The 16,133-nt window shown below is 26.8% G+C and overlaps 2 protein-coding genes and 1 long non-coding RNA gene across 5 annotated transcripts in view; 1 reads left to right on the top strand and 2 right to left on the bottom strand.

Moving 5' to 3' along the window:
* Window positions 1-548: 548 nt before the first annotated feature.
* On the bottom strand, window positions 549-970 carry LOC136983801 (uncharacterized). The gene is made up of 3 exons (XR_010882096.1): window positions 894-970; window positions 688-822; window positions 549-614 (listed from the first exon to the last, which is right to left on the bottom strand). It is a non-coding gene; the product is annotated as an uncharacterized lncRNA (long non-coding RNA).
* A 187-nt stretch (window positions 971-1,157) lies between these two features.
* LOC136983791 (serine/threonine-protein kinase Sgk1-like) lies at window positions 1,158-2,507 on the bottom strand. Its single transcript, XM_067280633.1, has 6 exons — window positions 2,449-2,507; window positions 2,317-2,371; window positions 2,013-2,174; window positions 1,740-1,943; window positions 1,417-1,511; window positions 1,158-1,341 (listed from the first exon to the last, which is right to left on the bottom strand). The coding sequence occupies exons 1-6, from the start codon at window positions 2,505-2,507 to the stop codon at window positions 1,158-1,160; spliced, it is 759 nt and encodes a 252-aa protein (XP_067136734.1).
* Window positions 2,508-9,432: 6,925 nt separating this feature from the next.
* LOC136983798 (multiple C2 and transmembrane domain-containing protein-like) overlaps window positions 9,433-16,133 on the top strand; it is a 122,112-nt gene continuing 115,411 nt past the window's right edge. The window contains exons 1-2 of one of the 3 annotated variants that reach the window (XM_067280651.1): window positions 9,493-9,630; window positions 11,062-11,252. In XM_067280651.1, the coding sequence (XP_067136752.1) occupies window positions 11,192-11,252 (61 nt within the window). In that variant the 5' untranslated portion in view covers window positions 9,493-9,630; window positions 11,062-11,191. Of the gene's footprint in view, window positions 9,631-11,061; window positions 11,253-13,687; window positions 13,834-16,133 lie in introns of those variants that run through there. The other 2 variants (XM_067280650.1, XM_067280654.1) reach the window with 2 other exon arrangements.

Genomic DNA, 16,133 nt, shown 5'->3' with positions numbered 1-16,133 from the left:
ATAATTAAGAAAATCATATAATAAATTATTCTTTGAAAAAATTTCTTTTGAATATACAGTATATGTATATTGAATCAGTTAAATATGAACCGATTCGGGCCAAGGAACATCATCAAAAAATCTGTGTGTTCTGATGTCTTCTTCTTGTAGACGTTGGTTCGGATCCTGAAAAGACAAATCATAAAAATTAATTATAATAGTTAATACTGTTTTAATTATATTTTTATCTGTAAAGTTTCAACTTGTATTATAATTCAGCTTCTGGTTACTAATTAAAATTTGATTATCACAAACATTGAAATTGAGTATTCGACAGTGTTGATTAAACAAACTGAATTAGTTATTCAAATATTCACCAAGTTATTCAGAAATGTTGAAATGTAATTAAGTTATTAAATGATTTAACTACATAAAATTTATGAAATTCTCGTATAAAACAGCATAAATACTAACATTTAATACTTTGAGATGTAACGAAAAATAATTATGGAAATGTAATGTGTCATATAACTAGAGTAAATATTATAATCTTACTGTTTGTAGTAGATCCTCGATTATGTCTACGGCATTCATCGACAGTCGCATAGGATACTGCAACGGAACGTTTTGAGCGACTGAAAAGACACGCTTACATTAATCACAACGTTGCTCTTTATTGTTAACAAATTAAAAATAACGATGGCTTACTTTTCGCTATCTCGATAAGGGACGTCAGGTTCGTATTGTCAATGTTAATTCTTTTTAAATAAATATCCATTGGAGTTTGTCCAATTAACATCTGGTGTAATACGATTCCAAATGCCCACCAATCGCAGTAAGCATCTAAAAATAATACGTATTAATTACAAGAGTTAAACGAAATGATTCGATTATATTCGAATAGAGCAGCTTACCGTATGGTTTTTTCTCAAGAATTTCTGGAGAAAGATACATCAAAGTCCCGCAATAGTCTTTGGGATTTCGTTCATACTGACGGAAATAAATGACGATGTCGTATGAAATGTGTACCTCTACGAAACTTAGCATATTACAGTGTACACTACTTACCGTGCATAGACCGAAATCGATTAATTGTGCTCTTTTGGTCCTATCTATCATTATGTTGCTGGAACTGATATCTCTATGAATTATTCCTGTCGAAGACAGAAACAAATTCGTCATACAGTTTGCATTTGTAAATAAATAAATAAATTTAGAAAATCACCTTTATTATGAATAAACGTGATGGCCGAAGCTACTTGAGCAGCAAGTATTTTGGCTTCGGCTTCCTCCAGGAATTTGTTGTACTGTATGTACTTTGTCAAGTCCTGTCCGTCCACATAGTCGGAGACGAAACAGAAACTGAAGAAGAGAATTATTAGTCCATAGAACCGTAAAGTATTGCCAATAACTCAAATGAAAATGGTTAAAATTTACCTTGTATTCGTTTTGAAATAACTTATTAACGTCACAATATGGGGATGGCTCGATGTGGACGTCCACGCAGTTTTTTCTCTTTTTATTACGCGCCTCTATAAATAAAGACGTTTTCTTAATATACACTAAATTAAGAATATTCTGTAGATATTTCTAATTAATATTTATAGAACATCGCTTAGTGCATCATCAATAAATTCTGATAAACGTGTAATAACATAAATGATGTGTGAATTGATGATTTTTGAAGTCAAGAATAATTTAATAAACGTGTTCTGTTTTGTGACGCCGTATTACAATCGAAAACAAAGCTTAAAGCATACCTGTGCGAGACAAAAGCGCTTCATATTGACGACTTTCAAAGCCAATTTTTCATCTGAATTTTTGGACCGAGCCAAATAAACTGTACCGAAATTCCCATTTCCTATTTCGTTAAACTCGTAATTGTCTTTAAGAATGTTTTCATCATATTTTGATGAATCCAGTCGAATTTGGGAATGCGCGAGATTATTTTCCAATACGCAATTCTAAAATTGCAAAATCTTTTAATTGTAAACTTCTTTAATTAAAGAATTGTATAAAGAACGAGAACTTACCCGTGAATCGGAAATCTCGCCCGACATACAACAACAACAGAATTTATAGAATGCATTTCTGCAGAATTCTATAAATTTTTTCCTCTTTGAATAATTGTCTCGGAACTGTGAATCCTCTTTGTTTGAGGGGAAACATTTTGTTCCAAGAAAATTTTCGTCCAACTAAGAAAAATCAATAATAAAAGTCATTTACACTTGTAACGTTATCGGAAGAAAGTATTTAAAACTTCTTTAGAAAAATAGATACTAACTCAATCTTAGTATAAATAACGCTGATTTTCGTAGAGACAGGGTAATATCTTACCTTTGTGAGACAATCTATAACTTGCTGAACATTTTGTTCCGCATCATCATTTCTCCTGTAAGGAAATTCGATTATATTGTAATTAATATTAAATAAATCTCAATTATAAATGTAATTAATGAGAAAATTTACCCTTTCTTCTTCTCCTTATTACTCCACACTCTCGAAAAGAACTTTTTTAGGCAGCGCATTATTTTCGCTTCGTAATAGCAACAATACAATATTGTTCAATGCAGCTTATTGTTAAAAATTGTTGTAATTCATTATTATGAAATTACATTTAATGTGAAATCACGTAATTAAATATATGAAATTTCATTCGTGTGTTAAAATGAACTTTTGGAGAATTCTTTACAAAGTCTTATCATTGTTTTAAATGTACTGTACATTTCTCATTCATTGCCATTAAACGAAAAGTTTAATTCCCCGGAATTAATAAAGTTAGAAATTTTTATATTTCTGTGATTTCAGCTTGTGTTAAAACATATTTCACTTCGATGGCTCTACTCAAAAAACTGTTCGGGTTCTCTATAGGAGCCGATATCTCCGGAAGTAGTACGGTTTTCTCTCCAGGTAGTGCGAATAAGCATCATAGCCATGAAGAAATGAATTCATCCATTTTTAATGAAATGGGAGTGAATGATACAGAGGATGAGGAGCCGATCTCATCACTTTAATCGCCATGATTAAGCAATAATAAAAAGTTGTTTTTCTCTTATAATAAATTAAAAATTCGTGAAATATTAAAAAATATATATATATTTTTATTGTGATAATTTAATTTATAGAAATATTGTAAATGAGTTGTAAGATAAAGCATTCTGTAAATCTTTAATTATGTTTTGAAAAATGACTCTTAATCGATTATAAAATATATTTGATATTTAAATGCAAACGGATTATTTGCCACTCTCTTGGATTTGATCGCGTAAGTGGTTTTAAGTCATATACAAGAAGAAAGTCTATTCTCCATTTCACATGATATTGAGTTCCACGCTACTGTTCTTCCCCTTCCATTTACATCTATTCTCTTCGGAAGTGGCTTGCCTCCTATCGGTTGCCAACAATTCGAATGACGATGTAAAAAAGAAAAAGGTCATCTTCTATGTTTGTTTTGATCGTTTGAACTAAAGGCAGGTAGTCCTATGGTGAGTTAAGGATAACATGGCTGGATGTTGATCTAATACTTGAAGTTGACGGAATACTTGTCGATAGACTCTCTCTTACTGGCATGTTGAATCTAGAGTTGGATACGTACAAGCTTTATAAAAGCAACATCGTTTATGGGTTCTTTCTTTGAGAACTCGTCTTTCGGGACATTCGTTTTCTTTAAATTTGCAGGGTAGAGCGACAAAGTCGATTGTTCGTTCTAACACGAAATTCCGATGGTCTTTCATCTCTCCTCGGCAGGTGGAACGCTGGAACACTGTTGTGCTTTTGTCTTACAGCCGGAGCAAACCATACACAGTATATCGGAGACTGGTACTTGTAACATACGGGGCATTCGAACAGATCTATAAAAGCCAGGTTTGTCGCTGAATCATTCGACGTAGTTGAGTCGATTCAGACGTTTCCTGAGATGCAATACTCTGATCTTCCATGTTAAAATGTTCATGTAAAATAAACAAAAGGAGAAATAAATTAATTTGAGTGTATAATCTCTCTCGATATGACTGGTAAACGTCATTGAATAACGAAGTTAATAATCAAGTAAAAATACCCGTATTATTTAACTTGATCATCATTTGAGAGTAAGCAAACCCACTCTCAAATGAAGATGATCAAGTTAAATAATTCGGAAATTAGACGACTAGATTCAGAGGTGAAGGTGTTGAATACATCCAAGTTCCTTCTTCATCTACTTAACGAAACATCGATTTTGGATAGACAATAATAACCTTCCTTTTGCATAACTTATTGGCTTTCAGGTCATCTGTCATAATGATAAGGAGTTTCCAAACGGCTACTTCTGGCGCACAAATAAAGAAATTATTAATCCCACATTATATGTTTGAATATCATGCGCATGTATAATTGTCGGTCCTGTGATAAAGTCATGTAAGGATAGTCCACTTGATAACCAACAGGATCGTGACAACCCTGAGTATGAAGGTTGTGAAGATAATGGGGAGCAACTGGCTTTCTGTAAACATGACTATCTTCTGGAAAAGGTTATGATTGTATTATCTACAGTACTTTCTTGAGAGCTATGTTGCTCGATGCCTTGTAGGTAGAAAGTGTAAAACTCTTCTCGAGGGAAACGATTTCGTCGGCTGCATTTACTCTAATCACGAATATTAAGAGACACGGTTATCTACTATATCCAACGAATTAATCAGTATTTAATTTGCACAATATTCAATGCAATGAACTCTTCTCCCAGCTTGGCAGAAGAGTGCATTGCATCGACTCCAGACTCGGAACCTGTATTAGTGATAGTTATTCCAATATCATGACCTCACGGAGTTGCAATTTGAAAAAATTGTGGACCTATAAATTCCCACTGTCGTTCGATCGTCCGTCGGTCTTTCCTTAATCTGGAGAACGGAGTTAGATAAAATCCGAGACCAGATATGGAAACCTTTGGGACAGGAGGCCCGATTAACTTTATACGAACTTCCAATACAAATCGGAAGTCATGTTATTTCAATTCAAAACTTTTCCCCTGAAAGCAGTTAATACCTGTAGATGACCAGCACGACTCTATTGTTAAAGGAAAAATGTGATAAATAGGGGCAAGCCACTACTAAATTGAGATGGAGAGCATATATTTTAAATTAAATAAATTAAAAATATGGTTAAAAATTGCAGAGAAAATAGAGCATCTTTTATGAATATTTGAAATGGACTGTACACATTCTTATATACTAATTACATTGTAAACCTGTAGAGCTATAATTGAAAGTATAAGTAAAAAAATGATAAATTCGAAATAAAAATTCATTAACTAAATGTTTAAATCAAAATATCATGAAATAAAACAAACGGTAAATTAAAATGAAAAAAACTTGGAAAATCCAAACTGTTTTCTACGTTTATTTTAAGTAATTTGTAAAAATAAAAATAAAAAAATATTAAATATCTGTGCAATAGTGTTGTATAACAGCTTCGAATTCCTTCGCTACATTAATGAAAGATTTTATTAAATGATAAAATATATGTATACCTCATACAGGGATATATTTCCTCATTGTTTCTCTTTCATAGTTATAGCAAAGGTTGAAGAGAACAGTGTGAATATGTTTATATGTATGTATTTTCATGTATATTTGTAATATAATGTAAAATAATATAAAAATTGATAATTTACAGATCGTTAATGTATATAGAGTGCTTATAGAGTAGTTTAAAGTGCTACAGAATAATTATGAAGTTCATATAATTACTCTATAGCAAGACCGTAAGTCATAACGTTTGCCAATTCGCTAATTGCATTGTCTTTTGTGTTAATTTAACTTCTGCTTTTGAATTATTTCTTATTAATAAAAAAAATAAATAAAAATAATTAATCATTGACATTCGTTTTTGTTTTTTTTAATCTTTTCCTGTTTTATAATATGCTCAATTATTCTTTTCAGTTATTAATTATAGTTGTAAATATAAATTGTTTTTTCATTTATCTTATGTTTTCATTTTTACATTGTAGTCTACATCAAATAAAATATTTTTAAACATAAATATTATTATATATAATAAAATATGGGCCCTATACAATTATATTAGTGAAATTGAATAAATGAGATACAGTTTGTTAAACAGGATCCTGATAATCACAATTTTTTATTGATACAAGATATTAAATATTATGTTTTTAATATTTACAGGTGTATATTAACATTTTGTTCTGTTATATATAATTAAATGTGTTATTATGTTGTGATATATACATTAAATAAAAATACCTTTATTTTATTGAGAGTTATTGAAAATTTTCAAAAAGATAGTGGTTTTTACTATCGACCGGTAACTTCTGTACCTTCAAGTTTGTCTTGTATCGGCCAGTTGGGCATGAGTTTCTAGGCTATGTCGCTCTGTGGTAAAGTGTGACGTAATTATCGTGGAATAGTAGTTGTATGCGTTTATGATGGACGTTACGCCTTCCGGGAGGTCTTTTAAGGGTAACTGGCCCCTATTTAGTCGTTACAGGCGTGAAGAAAACCCAGAAAATTCCACGTGGCCATCCAGTCCGGGCGAAGCGCGAACTCCTGGTATTCAGGGAACGGAACCGCTTGGCCACTGGTAGGCCTAGTTTCGTTTGTTTCTCGTATACGTATTAGAATTTCTCCTTCAAAATAGACAATAATATTTCTTTTGAAGAACTGGTTGAGATGTATCTCGTTTATGGTGAAACAAATTGTAATAGACACACTTGTCCAAAGAGAGGTATTCCAGGAAGCAGTCAAGAAGATAATCTGGAAAAGTCTTGGCCGTTTGCGCACATTTGCAAGATATTCCAGGAATATTCTTTAGAATCCGCGAATCCATGAATCGACGAATTCAGGATTAGACTATAACACTCATTTATTCTTAAATGCGAAATTATTGATTTTTAATAAATATCGAATGCTTTAATACTTAAATATCAAACTTTTTAATTATTATCTTTCGCGAGTTATTTATAATTTAGAGGTTAAGTATATAGGTCAGAATACATTCATTTTTAGATTTAGATTGTATCACCCTTCAGTATCACTCGAGGCATTCATCATTTTATTTATCTTGATTTTCAGATAGCAAGTTTATAGTGACTTTTTAAAAATTAAAACTTTAATAAATCTAGAATAGATTTCTTGATGTTTATAAAGCTATTATTTTTATTTGCAAATAGATAGTCGCACCTTTTTTAATTGCATTATTTCATTCAATAATTTTTATTATGTACTGTATTAAAATTACGTTAATTGTTTTCATTTTTATTGTTTTTTCTTTCCTTTTTTAAAACAAATCTATAACGATAGGTCGACTTCTTGATGACGTTGATGAATGATATTGTCATCTGAACTTTCCATGAAAAATTATGAAAGTCGAACCCGAAACCCCTCACGTCAATAAAATAATATCTTATTGCACGTCTGTTGTCTAACAATTTCTATTATCTAATGTTATTTTTTCTGAAATAATGTAATTATTAAGGAGAGGAATTTCAGACAGAAAAATTGCTAAAACTGTGCAAAATGGTGCTAGAAAATATGCATGTTTATATAGCCTAACTACTCCACATACTAGAACATTTAAACTAAAGTAGGGTGAGATTTAAATTAAACATAAGAGACCACCTTTCCATCCATTATTTTTAGCGTATGATTAAGCCTACATCAAAAACTTGTTACAGTGAATGTTATGCTTCTTGATTGATTGAGTGATAAAAATTCATTTTTCTCTCTCCCAAAAAATGCTTATATAGACTAATGAAAAGTATCTTTCTACATCTAATGATATAAGAGGAGGTAATTTGGCGAGTAGTCTGTATAAAGTTTACTTTTTGTGGCAACTTTCTCAAGATTAAGATTTTTGCTCAGACTGGCCAGCAACTTTTGCGAATTCTTAAGTTGTTTTTAACTTCACTGATAATGTTTCATTGATTTTTCCCCTAGACTTTGCTCTCCAAGTATAGTTACCAGCTTCCACCAGGAGTTTAATGAAAATGATTCATTAATGAATGATTGTTTACGAGTGGTTTTATTCAGTTCTTCACTTGTTAATGTGCCTCGATCTGTGTATTTTGATGTTTTCGTCTACGCTAAATATACGTCACAAATCCCACATCTTACAATTGTTCCAATTGTAGCTCTCTGATCCTTTGAATATCCTTTTGCATCTCTCAATTTATCACTTGTCATTTTGGATTTCTATACTTTACAAAAATACGCTTTCATAAAACTCGATGTGCACAGTTATTAGTATTTATTAGTATTTTATTAAGTAGGCCTACATTATTACATTAATACATAATAATAAAGTATTAATTAACAGGTAAATAAATTAATATATCATGCATATTAGCATTTATAATACTAATACAATATGCTACTTTACAATATCATAAATTATTAATATTAATTTGTAGATTATAAAGTAAACATTTAATAAAATTCAAATTTAGTCGATAAATCGCATATAAAATCAATATTTTTTAGTCAAAGTATAATAACAACTGTATTGTAATTTAATAAACAGAATTCTATTATTTAAAATGTTGTTTTGAAGATGTTAAAAAGTTTTAATATCATAATTATATTTAAATTAAATATAACTTATATTTAGACATGATTATGGTCGTCATTAATGATTAATATGTTAAATAGTAATTATGTTATAATTTTGTATTAAATTATAAGGTTATTAAACGAAAAAAAATTGTTTCTAACGTTGAATTAAATTCTAACAATGAATGTAATTTCTTTCTTTCTTTTTTTTTTTCCTTTTTTCTCTATGTTTATAGGTATTTATATAGTAGTTAGAGTCTAAGTAGAGGTTTTTAAAATTATTCTTAAGAATATTTTTTACTTTTTTTTGTAAATTTGAAAGTTATGAAAATATAAGGAAAAATATGAAAAAATGTAATAAATCCGATCTTTTCTTTACTCAGTATCAGTTTTTTCTCAAGAAGTGGTCGATATATATATATATATGAACAAAAAAAATTTATGATATAATTTTTAGGACCTTGTAAATAATAATTATGAAGAAAATAGAAGGCAATTATTTGTAAATGACCTGACCTCAAACTAATGCGAAAGTGCTGTAACTATTAATGATAGAGTAAAGCAACTGAATTACAGTAATGAGCACATTTTACTAGCCAATGGAAGTTCATAATATCATCCTAATTCTTACAAATGAAGAATGTTTGTTTTGCTGTTTAATTATAAAATAAAAAAGTTAAAAATGAAAAAAATATTAAGATAAAAATTCCTTCTTTAAAAAATATTCTGTGCCTATTAAGGTAATTATTCCAATTCACAATTACACTTAGTTTAAGTGATAAAATGCGAGCATATAATGAAGTATTTTATATAATACAGGAGAGTTTATTTCATATTTATTTATAGTTTTTTAAAAGGAAAAAAAGTTTAAATTCGCTTTAAACTGAGCAATTGTCCTTGACGTCGATGTTGTTGGAAAAGTTTATTAAGTTTAATTCAATCTTTCGAACTTTCGCTTAGGAGAACGAAATTTATAGCTTTATATAGAAATTTCAACTAGAATTGTACAGAATTATCATAATTTAGAACAGTAACATCATGGAAGGAGTAATCGAATTTCCTGTGTTTTCTATATATAAATTTTATCAGGTTGTATCTGAATATAAATGTAAGTAATCTCGTTTAATAATAATCATTCAGAATTAATTGGGGTTAATTTGGCTTGCAGTTATTTAATGACCATTATAATTAATTTCTAAGCATACGGCATAATTTTTACTTAACGTAATGTATTTCATTTATCTGTAAAATTGCGATTTAAAGTCTAAGCAATTATAAAGTTACAGATAAATAATATTTACTACTACAACTGACAAATTAACGGCCATAGAAAAAGAAATTAAACTATTTCGAACTTAAATAACTTTATATGGAATTAAATTAACTTTATTTTTCATCCACTTAACACTTTCTTGTAATGTAGCGTATTATTTTTTGAATAGATCAATATAAATCATGCAAGTTCCTTCTATAATAGTGCATAATATTTTATATTAAAACAATTAGAGCATTGTTTTATGTCTTAAGAATTTATTGTGTATTTAGAAACAGACTGTCTTCGGTATAAACACTTGCTGCTAAAATACACTTAAAAATTGTTAGCGATAAAATAAATGAAAGTTTAATCTATTCTGACGGATGTAACTAGTAATAAGGATCAAAATAAATATGATTTTATAACAAAAACAACTGCTTTCATCGAGAAGTATTATTTTACGTCAATCATTTTTCCCGTTATAACAATCTTTTTTTTTTGTGTTTAAAACAATTCTCAGAATTTACAATTCAGATTTGAAATTTAGCTGAAAAGTTCACAAATATTATAGAGTATTTTTATTATGTAACAAGTAAATATTTTACATCTACCATTTCAAGGCAAAGCTGAATACAAGGTTAAACAAACCGTATTAAACTTTCAGCCTGACAGATGGCACCACATTAAATCTCTCTCTTTCAATAAAGTTTTCGTGCTTAAAAATATCTAAAATTCGTGAAATTCATGCCACTTTTCTCGTAACTAAAGAAGTTTCCAGTCAACAGCTATGTATCCAGTAGCGAAATGACAGCTTTCATACGTATATTTCCATTGTTTTAAATTTCACAGTACGTTCTATGATGTCATTCGTGTGAATAATCTGACGTTTTATGACGTCAATACATTTAGTTTTCATCACACAAGTCTTTAAAAATCAATGCAATCTTATGCAACAATATTTTATTGTTTATTTACACAAATAAATCAAAACTAAAAATAGCTGAAATTGAACGCTGCGAAAATAATTGTTTTTATTTAATTAAAATTTGCGAATTAAATAAATATAAATTATTTCGTCAGTTAATGACGTAACGAAATTAATATGTGCCATAAATTGCGTGACAGTTACATCGTCCTCTTATAGTCACAACATATACTTTCCAATGACTAAAATCAATATAAACAAATATTATTTTAAAACTGTGTAGTAATAGTATTAATTATGAAATGCAACAAAGTCAGCTTTTACAATTATTAGAATTTTTTTTTAATTTTAATCTCAAGGTTAAAAGATCGGGGTCAGATTGTGACGTGACAACCAAGGTCTCGATGGTTGAAAAATACACGTATTTTGTTATCATGGAAAGCTACAAAGAATATTCTTTTATTGTTTATAGAGTAATTGTATTACTAAATGGTTTCAGTTTATCGTTACATAAAAAACAGTTTAGCGGAGTGTAAACTTTGTAACAAATGTAAGTGTAACTTTTGCTTATATATTAATCTTATGTGTACATTATTAAAAAAAAAAAAAATTAAAAACAAAAGTCATGCAATGTTGTCTGCTCTTTTATTTTATTTTTTCTTCTTTTTTTCGCTAAATCTATAAGAAAAGGTCATTTACAGTTTTGACACGCATCCAAAAAATGTAATAGTAAATTGATACTAATGGAAAACGAGATGAATATAAATATTTTTTAAAAATATTAATTATTATTATTGTCATATAGATTTTGCATGACAAGAAGCTATTTTTATTTTAAAATAATCGGTTTTTTTTAATTGTTAGAGAAATTATTTAAAGCGTGTTGAAAAATTTATTTTCTTGATAAATGATAAAGACCTCAAAATTGATTTTAAGATTAAGAAAATCATTTCAATCCTTTTTAAAATTTAATACGTTCGTAAACATGGATGAAAATATGAAATATTTCTGGAACATAATTCAAGAGGGAAAAAAAGGAGCAAATATAATGTATGAGAAAATTCTTGTAGAGGATAGATTTGTCGAAAAAGGACAATACAAGATGAATTGCTAAATATGTGTTGTTTTTTGTTGTTGTTGTTTTTTAAGTTGTTTATGAGCTTAATGTATTGTATTTAAAAAAATAAACATAACAAAATGCCATTTTTAATTTTTATAAACTCATTTGCCTAAAAATTTAATTTTTTTTAAAAATAATTTCTGCAATTCTTTCGTAATTTATGCGTTTAACTAATGATAACTGAATAAATGATATATATAATGGAAGAAAAATATTTCTGATTATATTATACATACATTCTAAAATAATAATATTAATATTTTAAAAATTTATTGTTGTAATTTATTAATCGTATGCAATAACTTGTTTTTATTATTCAATTCGTTTATTTTATAGGTAAATATTTGTAATGTTCAGTTTGGTAAAATTAATCTTTATTTACTTTTCTAAAGTTTATGATTTAAAATGAAGTACTCAATCTTATTTAAATAGTTATTCAATAATTTTTAAGTAATTACTATGCTCATATATTAAAGTATTGTTATGATTTAAAGCTAAATACAAATTCAGTTGGAGATAACAGAATCACCAGTAGAATAAAACAAAACTAAGCTTTTGTACTACTTTACATTATTTGTTTAGCTTTATAATTAAACCAACAGATTTAATATTTTTGTTTTTTATTCATATCCTGTGCCTCTCTCAGAAATCTTTTCAACACAGACATTACATAAATACTTTCTAAGTGGTACACTTAATGTTAAACAGTGATTTTCTGTCTATTTATTATCTTTATTATCACTAGAGAACTTTAATAAAAACTAAATATTTTGAAAGTTATAAAATATTATTATTGGAAAGCAATTATAAAAATTTTAATGCATCGTCATTTAAAAATTTCTCAAAACTTTTTTTTTTAAATTAATGTTGTTGGCTAGTGTTATTTTAAATATTTAATTTTATTTTGAGGTTAAAATCACGTTCTGTTTAAATAATTAGCAAATTATTTCTAGCAAAGTTTGCGAAATTTCCTTTTTTATTAAATATACGTGATATTAAGGCAACTTTTTGCTCCAGTATTTTTTTTTTTAATATAAATTAGGAAAAATTAGTGTAATTTCCTAGGAAGTTTTGCAATCGTATTAATTTTAATTGAACTTAAATATACATTTTTGAACAGTTTTTACTGCAGCAGTATTTATAAATATGCAAAAAAACTGTTATAAAAATACAAGGATAAAAATTTCTAAAAATTTCAAGGTAACATTGGTTTATCAATATTAAGTTTATCACTTATGGATAAAGTAAACCCACGAATATCTACCGAGAACTTTAGTTTTGTACAATGAGATAATGAATTAATTATATCAAAATATAAAAGACAAACAATTAAATATAAAGGAAATAAATGACACAGAAAATGTATTTTAATTTTATTTATACCCTTTTGGAAAAATTTTGTGAACATCTTATTTTTTTAATACATATTTTTATTAAATAGGCCAAACAATTTTTAAAGCACGATAACGTGATCTTTATTAAAAAAAAAAAAAAAAAAAAAAAAAAAAAAGGCAAATGTTTCTTGGAAATGCTGCATTAGTAATTACACATTAATAAGATAAAACGTTAGTATTTTTAGTAATCATATTTCAATTTTAAGCTCAGTAAAGGAAATAAAGAAAAGATGCTATAAATAGTTACAAAATAATTAAAAATGTATAACGATTAATTAACTCTACGGACAATTTCGAATTATATAATATCGATATTATAAATGGTTTTTAAAACACAATTGATATAATCGGTTAACAAATTAACTTAATCCGACCGACATAAATAGGTCGGAAGAGATTTTCTCCAGTGTTCATTGTAGTAGTGTGTTGTTGTTTGTCAGTGTGATTGGATCTTACGTTGAGTAATGTTCCGCAGGCCGTCAGACGGTGCTGCCATCTGAACCGGCTGCACTCCTGCATCGCATCGAGCGAGATGTTCCTTTGACATGTCCAGTATTTAGTTTACTCGTTCTTCGCTGTCGTATTCTCCCCTACAGTCCGTACAAAGATGGACACAGGTAAAAATCCTTATCGCTTTTCTATTGTCCTTTCTACCTTTTCGTTAACGATTCGGTTACGCGCACCGTCACGAGCTTTCCCTGACTTGTATCTACATATATATAGCATCTATAAGCATATTTATCGCACGATTTTAATAATAATTCTACCATTGATTCGTTCTTTTATTTTTATTATAGTTAGCGCGCGTGCACTTAAAAAAGTTTATAAATAATCGATTTCATTGTTTTTTTCCAGCGTGATTTATTTAGTGATACGAATAAAAATACATTTTTTTCCGAAACGATTAAACTTTTTCATCTATATATTTCTTACCTGAGAAAATAAACAATGCCAAAAAATAAAAACATAAAAAATAAATATAATTTTATCAACATTGAACATTTTTGAGAAAGTCTTTCTTAAAATACTTAGTTTCAAGTGCTATATATTACTTTTAAACAGAAAATTTCCTTCATAAAGCATGATTTATTATTATTATTTTTATTAATTTTTTAAAATTATATTTCAGTTCTACTCTTCAAAACTACCAAAATATTCATTAAAATCATTTTTAATTAACTAAATTTTCTCATTTATTTATTAATTTTAATTATTGTATTATACATATTAATTTATAAAAGCATTTAAAACACTTAATTTACATAATAAGTTTTTATTAAAAAAATAATGCATTTTTTTTATCCTTTAAGAAATATATTTAAAATATTGATAAATTACAATATAAATGGTTGATATAAACAAATCACAGGATTTGCTATATAAATATATTATATTTACATGCTAAATATAAGAGTTATATCATTTATTTAATGCATACATTTATTTTTTTTGAATAAATATGATCCTGTATTTATTAAATATTAGGATTTATGCAATAAATAATTATTTTTTTTTATATGTGTAAATTAATATTGAAGTTATGAATTTGTTACATGTCAAGTATTAATAATTCCCCTGCCTTAAAAATATATTAAAAGTGTTTTATAGCAATAAACATTGATTTCTACAATAGAAAAATTTTCTTTTGGCATTCAACCAAAGAATTATGTATAAATGAACCCTGCTTTATTTTTATATACATTAAAGATGCAAAGAAATGATATAAAAATTTCATCATATAATGTTTTGGAATTTCATCCTTTACAATTTTTATTGAAATCTTTGTTTATAAAAGTCCCTATATAAACTTTTAATAATATATTTTAAAAGTTATAAAATATGTATATATGAATAAGAGAAATTGATTTTTTGGATAGATATAATTTCCTATCTTAAAATTCATAATTGATGAACCGAAGAATCAGAAGAAAGATAATTTTATTTATTAAAATGAAAAAGAACATTTTCATAAAATTTATGTTAGTTATTATATTAACAATAAAAAAAGAAATTCAACAAAATGTGCTCTACTTATAACTGTAAAATTATCAATATTGTGAATTTAATGTTTGAGTTTACCCCTTAGTGAATTTAAAGATATAACTGTATATAGTTAGCAATAAAATAGTTGTCTCTATGGAAACAAATGAAAACAAATCATTAATTTGTAAAATAGGGAGTAGTCCAGTTATTAAATTAAATAATCATTTGCTATCTGTACACACAAAAAAATTCCAAAAAAGTTTTTATTCGCATATTAAATTTTATCGTCTGTAACTATTTATTAATCCTACTAGTGAAATTCAGAACTAAAATTAATTCATTTTCTTAAATTATACATAATATAATTATATTTTATATTTTTTTTACATGTTTATAATTTAAATAGACAATGTTAAAATTTTATAATTATATTAATTTTGTTCTTTTCCTTAAATTACTGATTATTTAGAAAATTTAACATATTTCTGAATAATTATTTTAACTGATTATTATTAAATTCTAAAAATATATTATAATTTTACTTCATAATTATTTGCATTTCATAATTAAAAAATGTATACACTATATTTATCTATTGATTTATTTATTTGTATTGTTGTATTCATGAAATATTTTAAAAGATGGCTTTTGAAATAATAATAATTATAATTAAAGATATATATATTTTTTATTACCGTTAGTTTCATTAGAAACAATCTAAACATAAATAAATTTTTAAAAGTTTTAAACAGTTTATTTGTGAAATGAATAAAATATTTAAAAAGATAGTTAATTTTATTTAACGAATTGATTATTTTTGTTATTTTTTATATATAAAAGATATTTATTTTACATTAATAAAATTATTTTTTAGAAAAATTTAATTTACTAATAAAAATAAATATAATTTAAAATGTATATGATGAAGTAAAAC

The sequence above is a fragment of the Centruroides vittatus genome, unplaced genomic scaffold (assembly GCF_030686945.1).
Source record: "Centruroides vittatus isolate TY-2023 unplaced genomic scaffold, ASM3068694v2 contig_888, whole genome shotgun sequence".
In the NCBI taxonomy this organism is placed as follows: Eukaryota; Metazoa; Arthropoda; class Arachnida; order Scorpiones; family Buthidae; genus Centruroides; species Centruroides vittatus.
This window is presented reverse-complemented; position numbering and strand designations above follow the sequence as displayed.

What these genes read in the sequence shown, in the direction of transcription:
- LOC136983791 (XM_067280633.1), bottom strand. Translation starts at nt 2,507, where the DNA reads ATGCGCTGCCTAAAAAAGTTCTTTTCGAGAGTGTGGAGTAATAAGGAG. An exon ending in AATAAGGAGAAGAAGAAAGG is followed by an intron (nt 2,372 to 2,448) that starts GTAAATTTTCTC and finishes ATTTCCTTACAG; the next exon opens with GAGAAATGATGATGCGGAAC. An exon ending in GCGAGATTTCCGATTCACGG is followed by an intron (nt 1,944 to 2,012) that starts GTAAGTTCTCGT and finishes TTGCAATTTTAG; the next exon opens with AATTGCGTATTGGAAAATAA.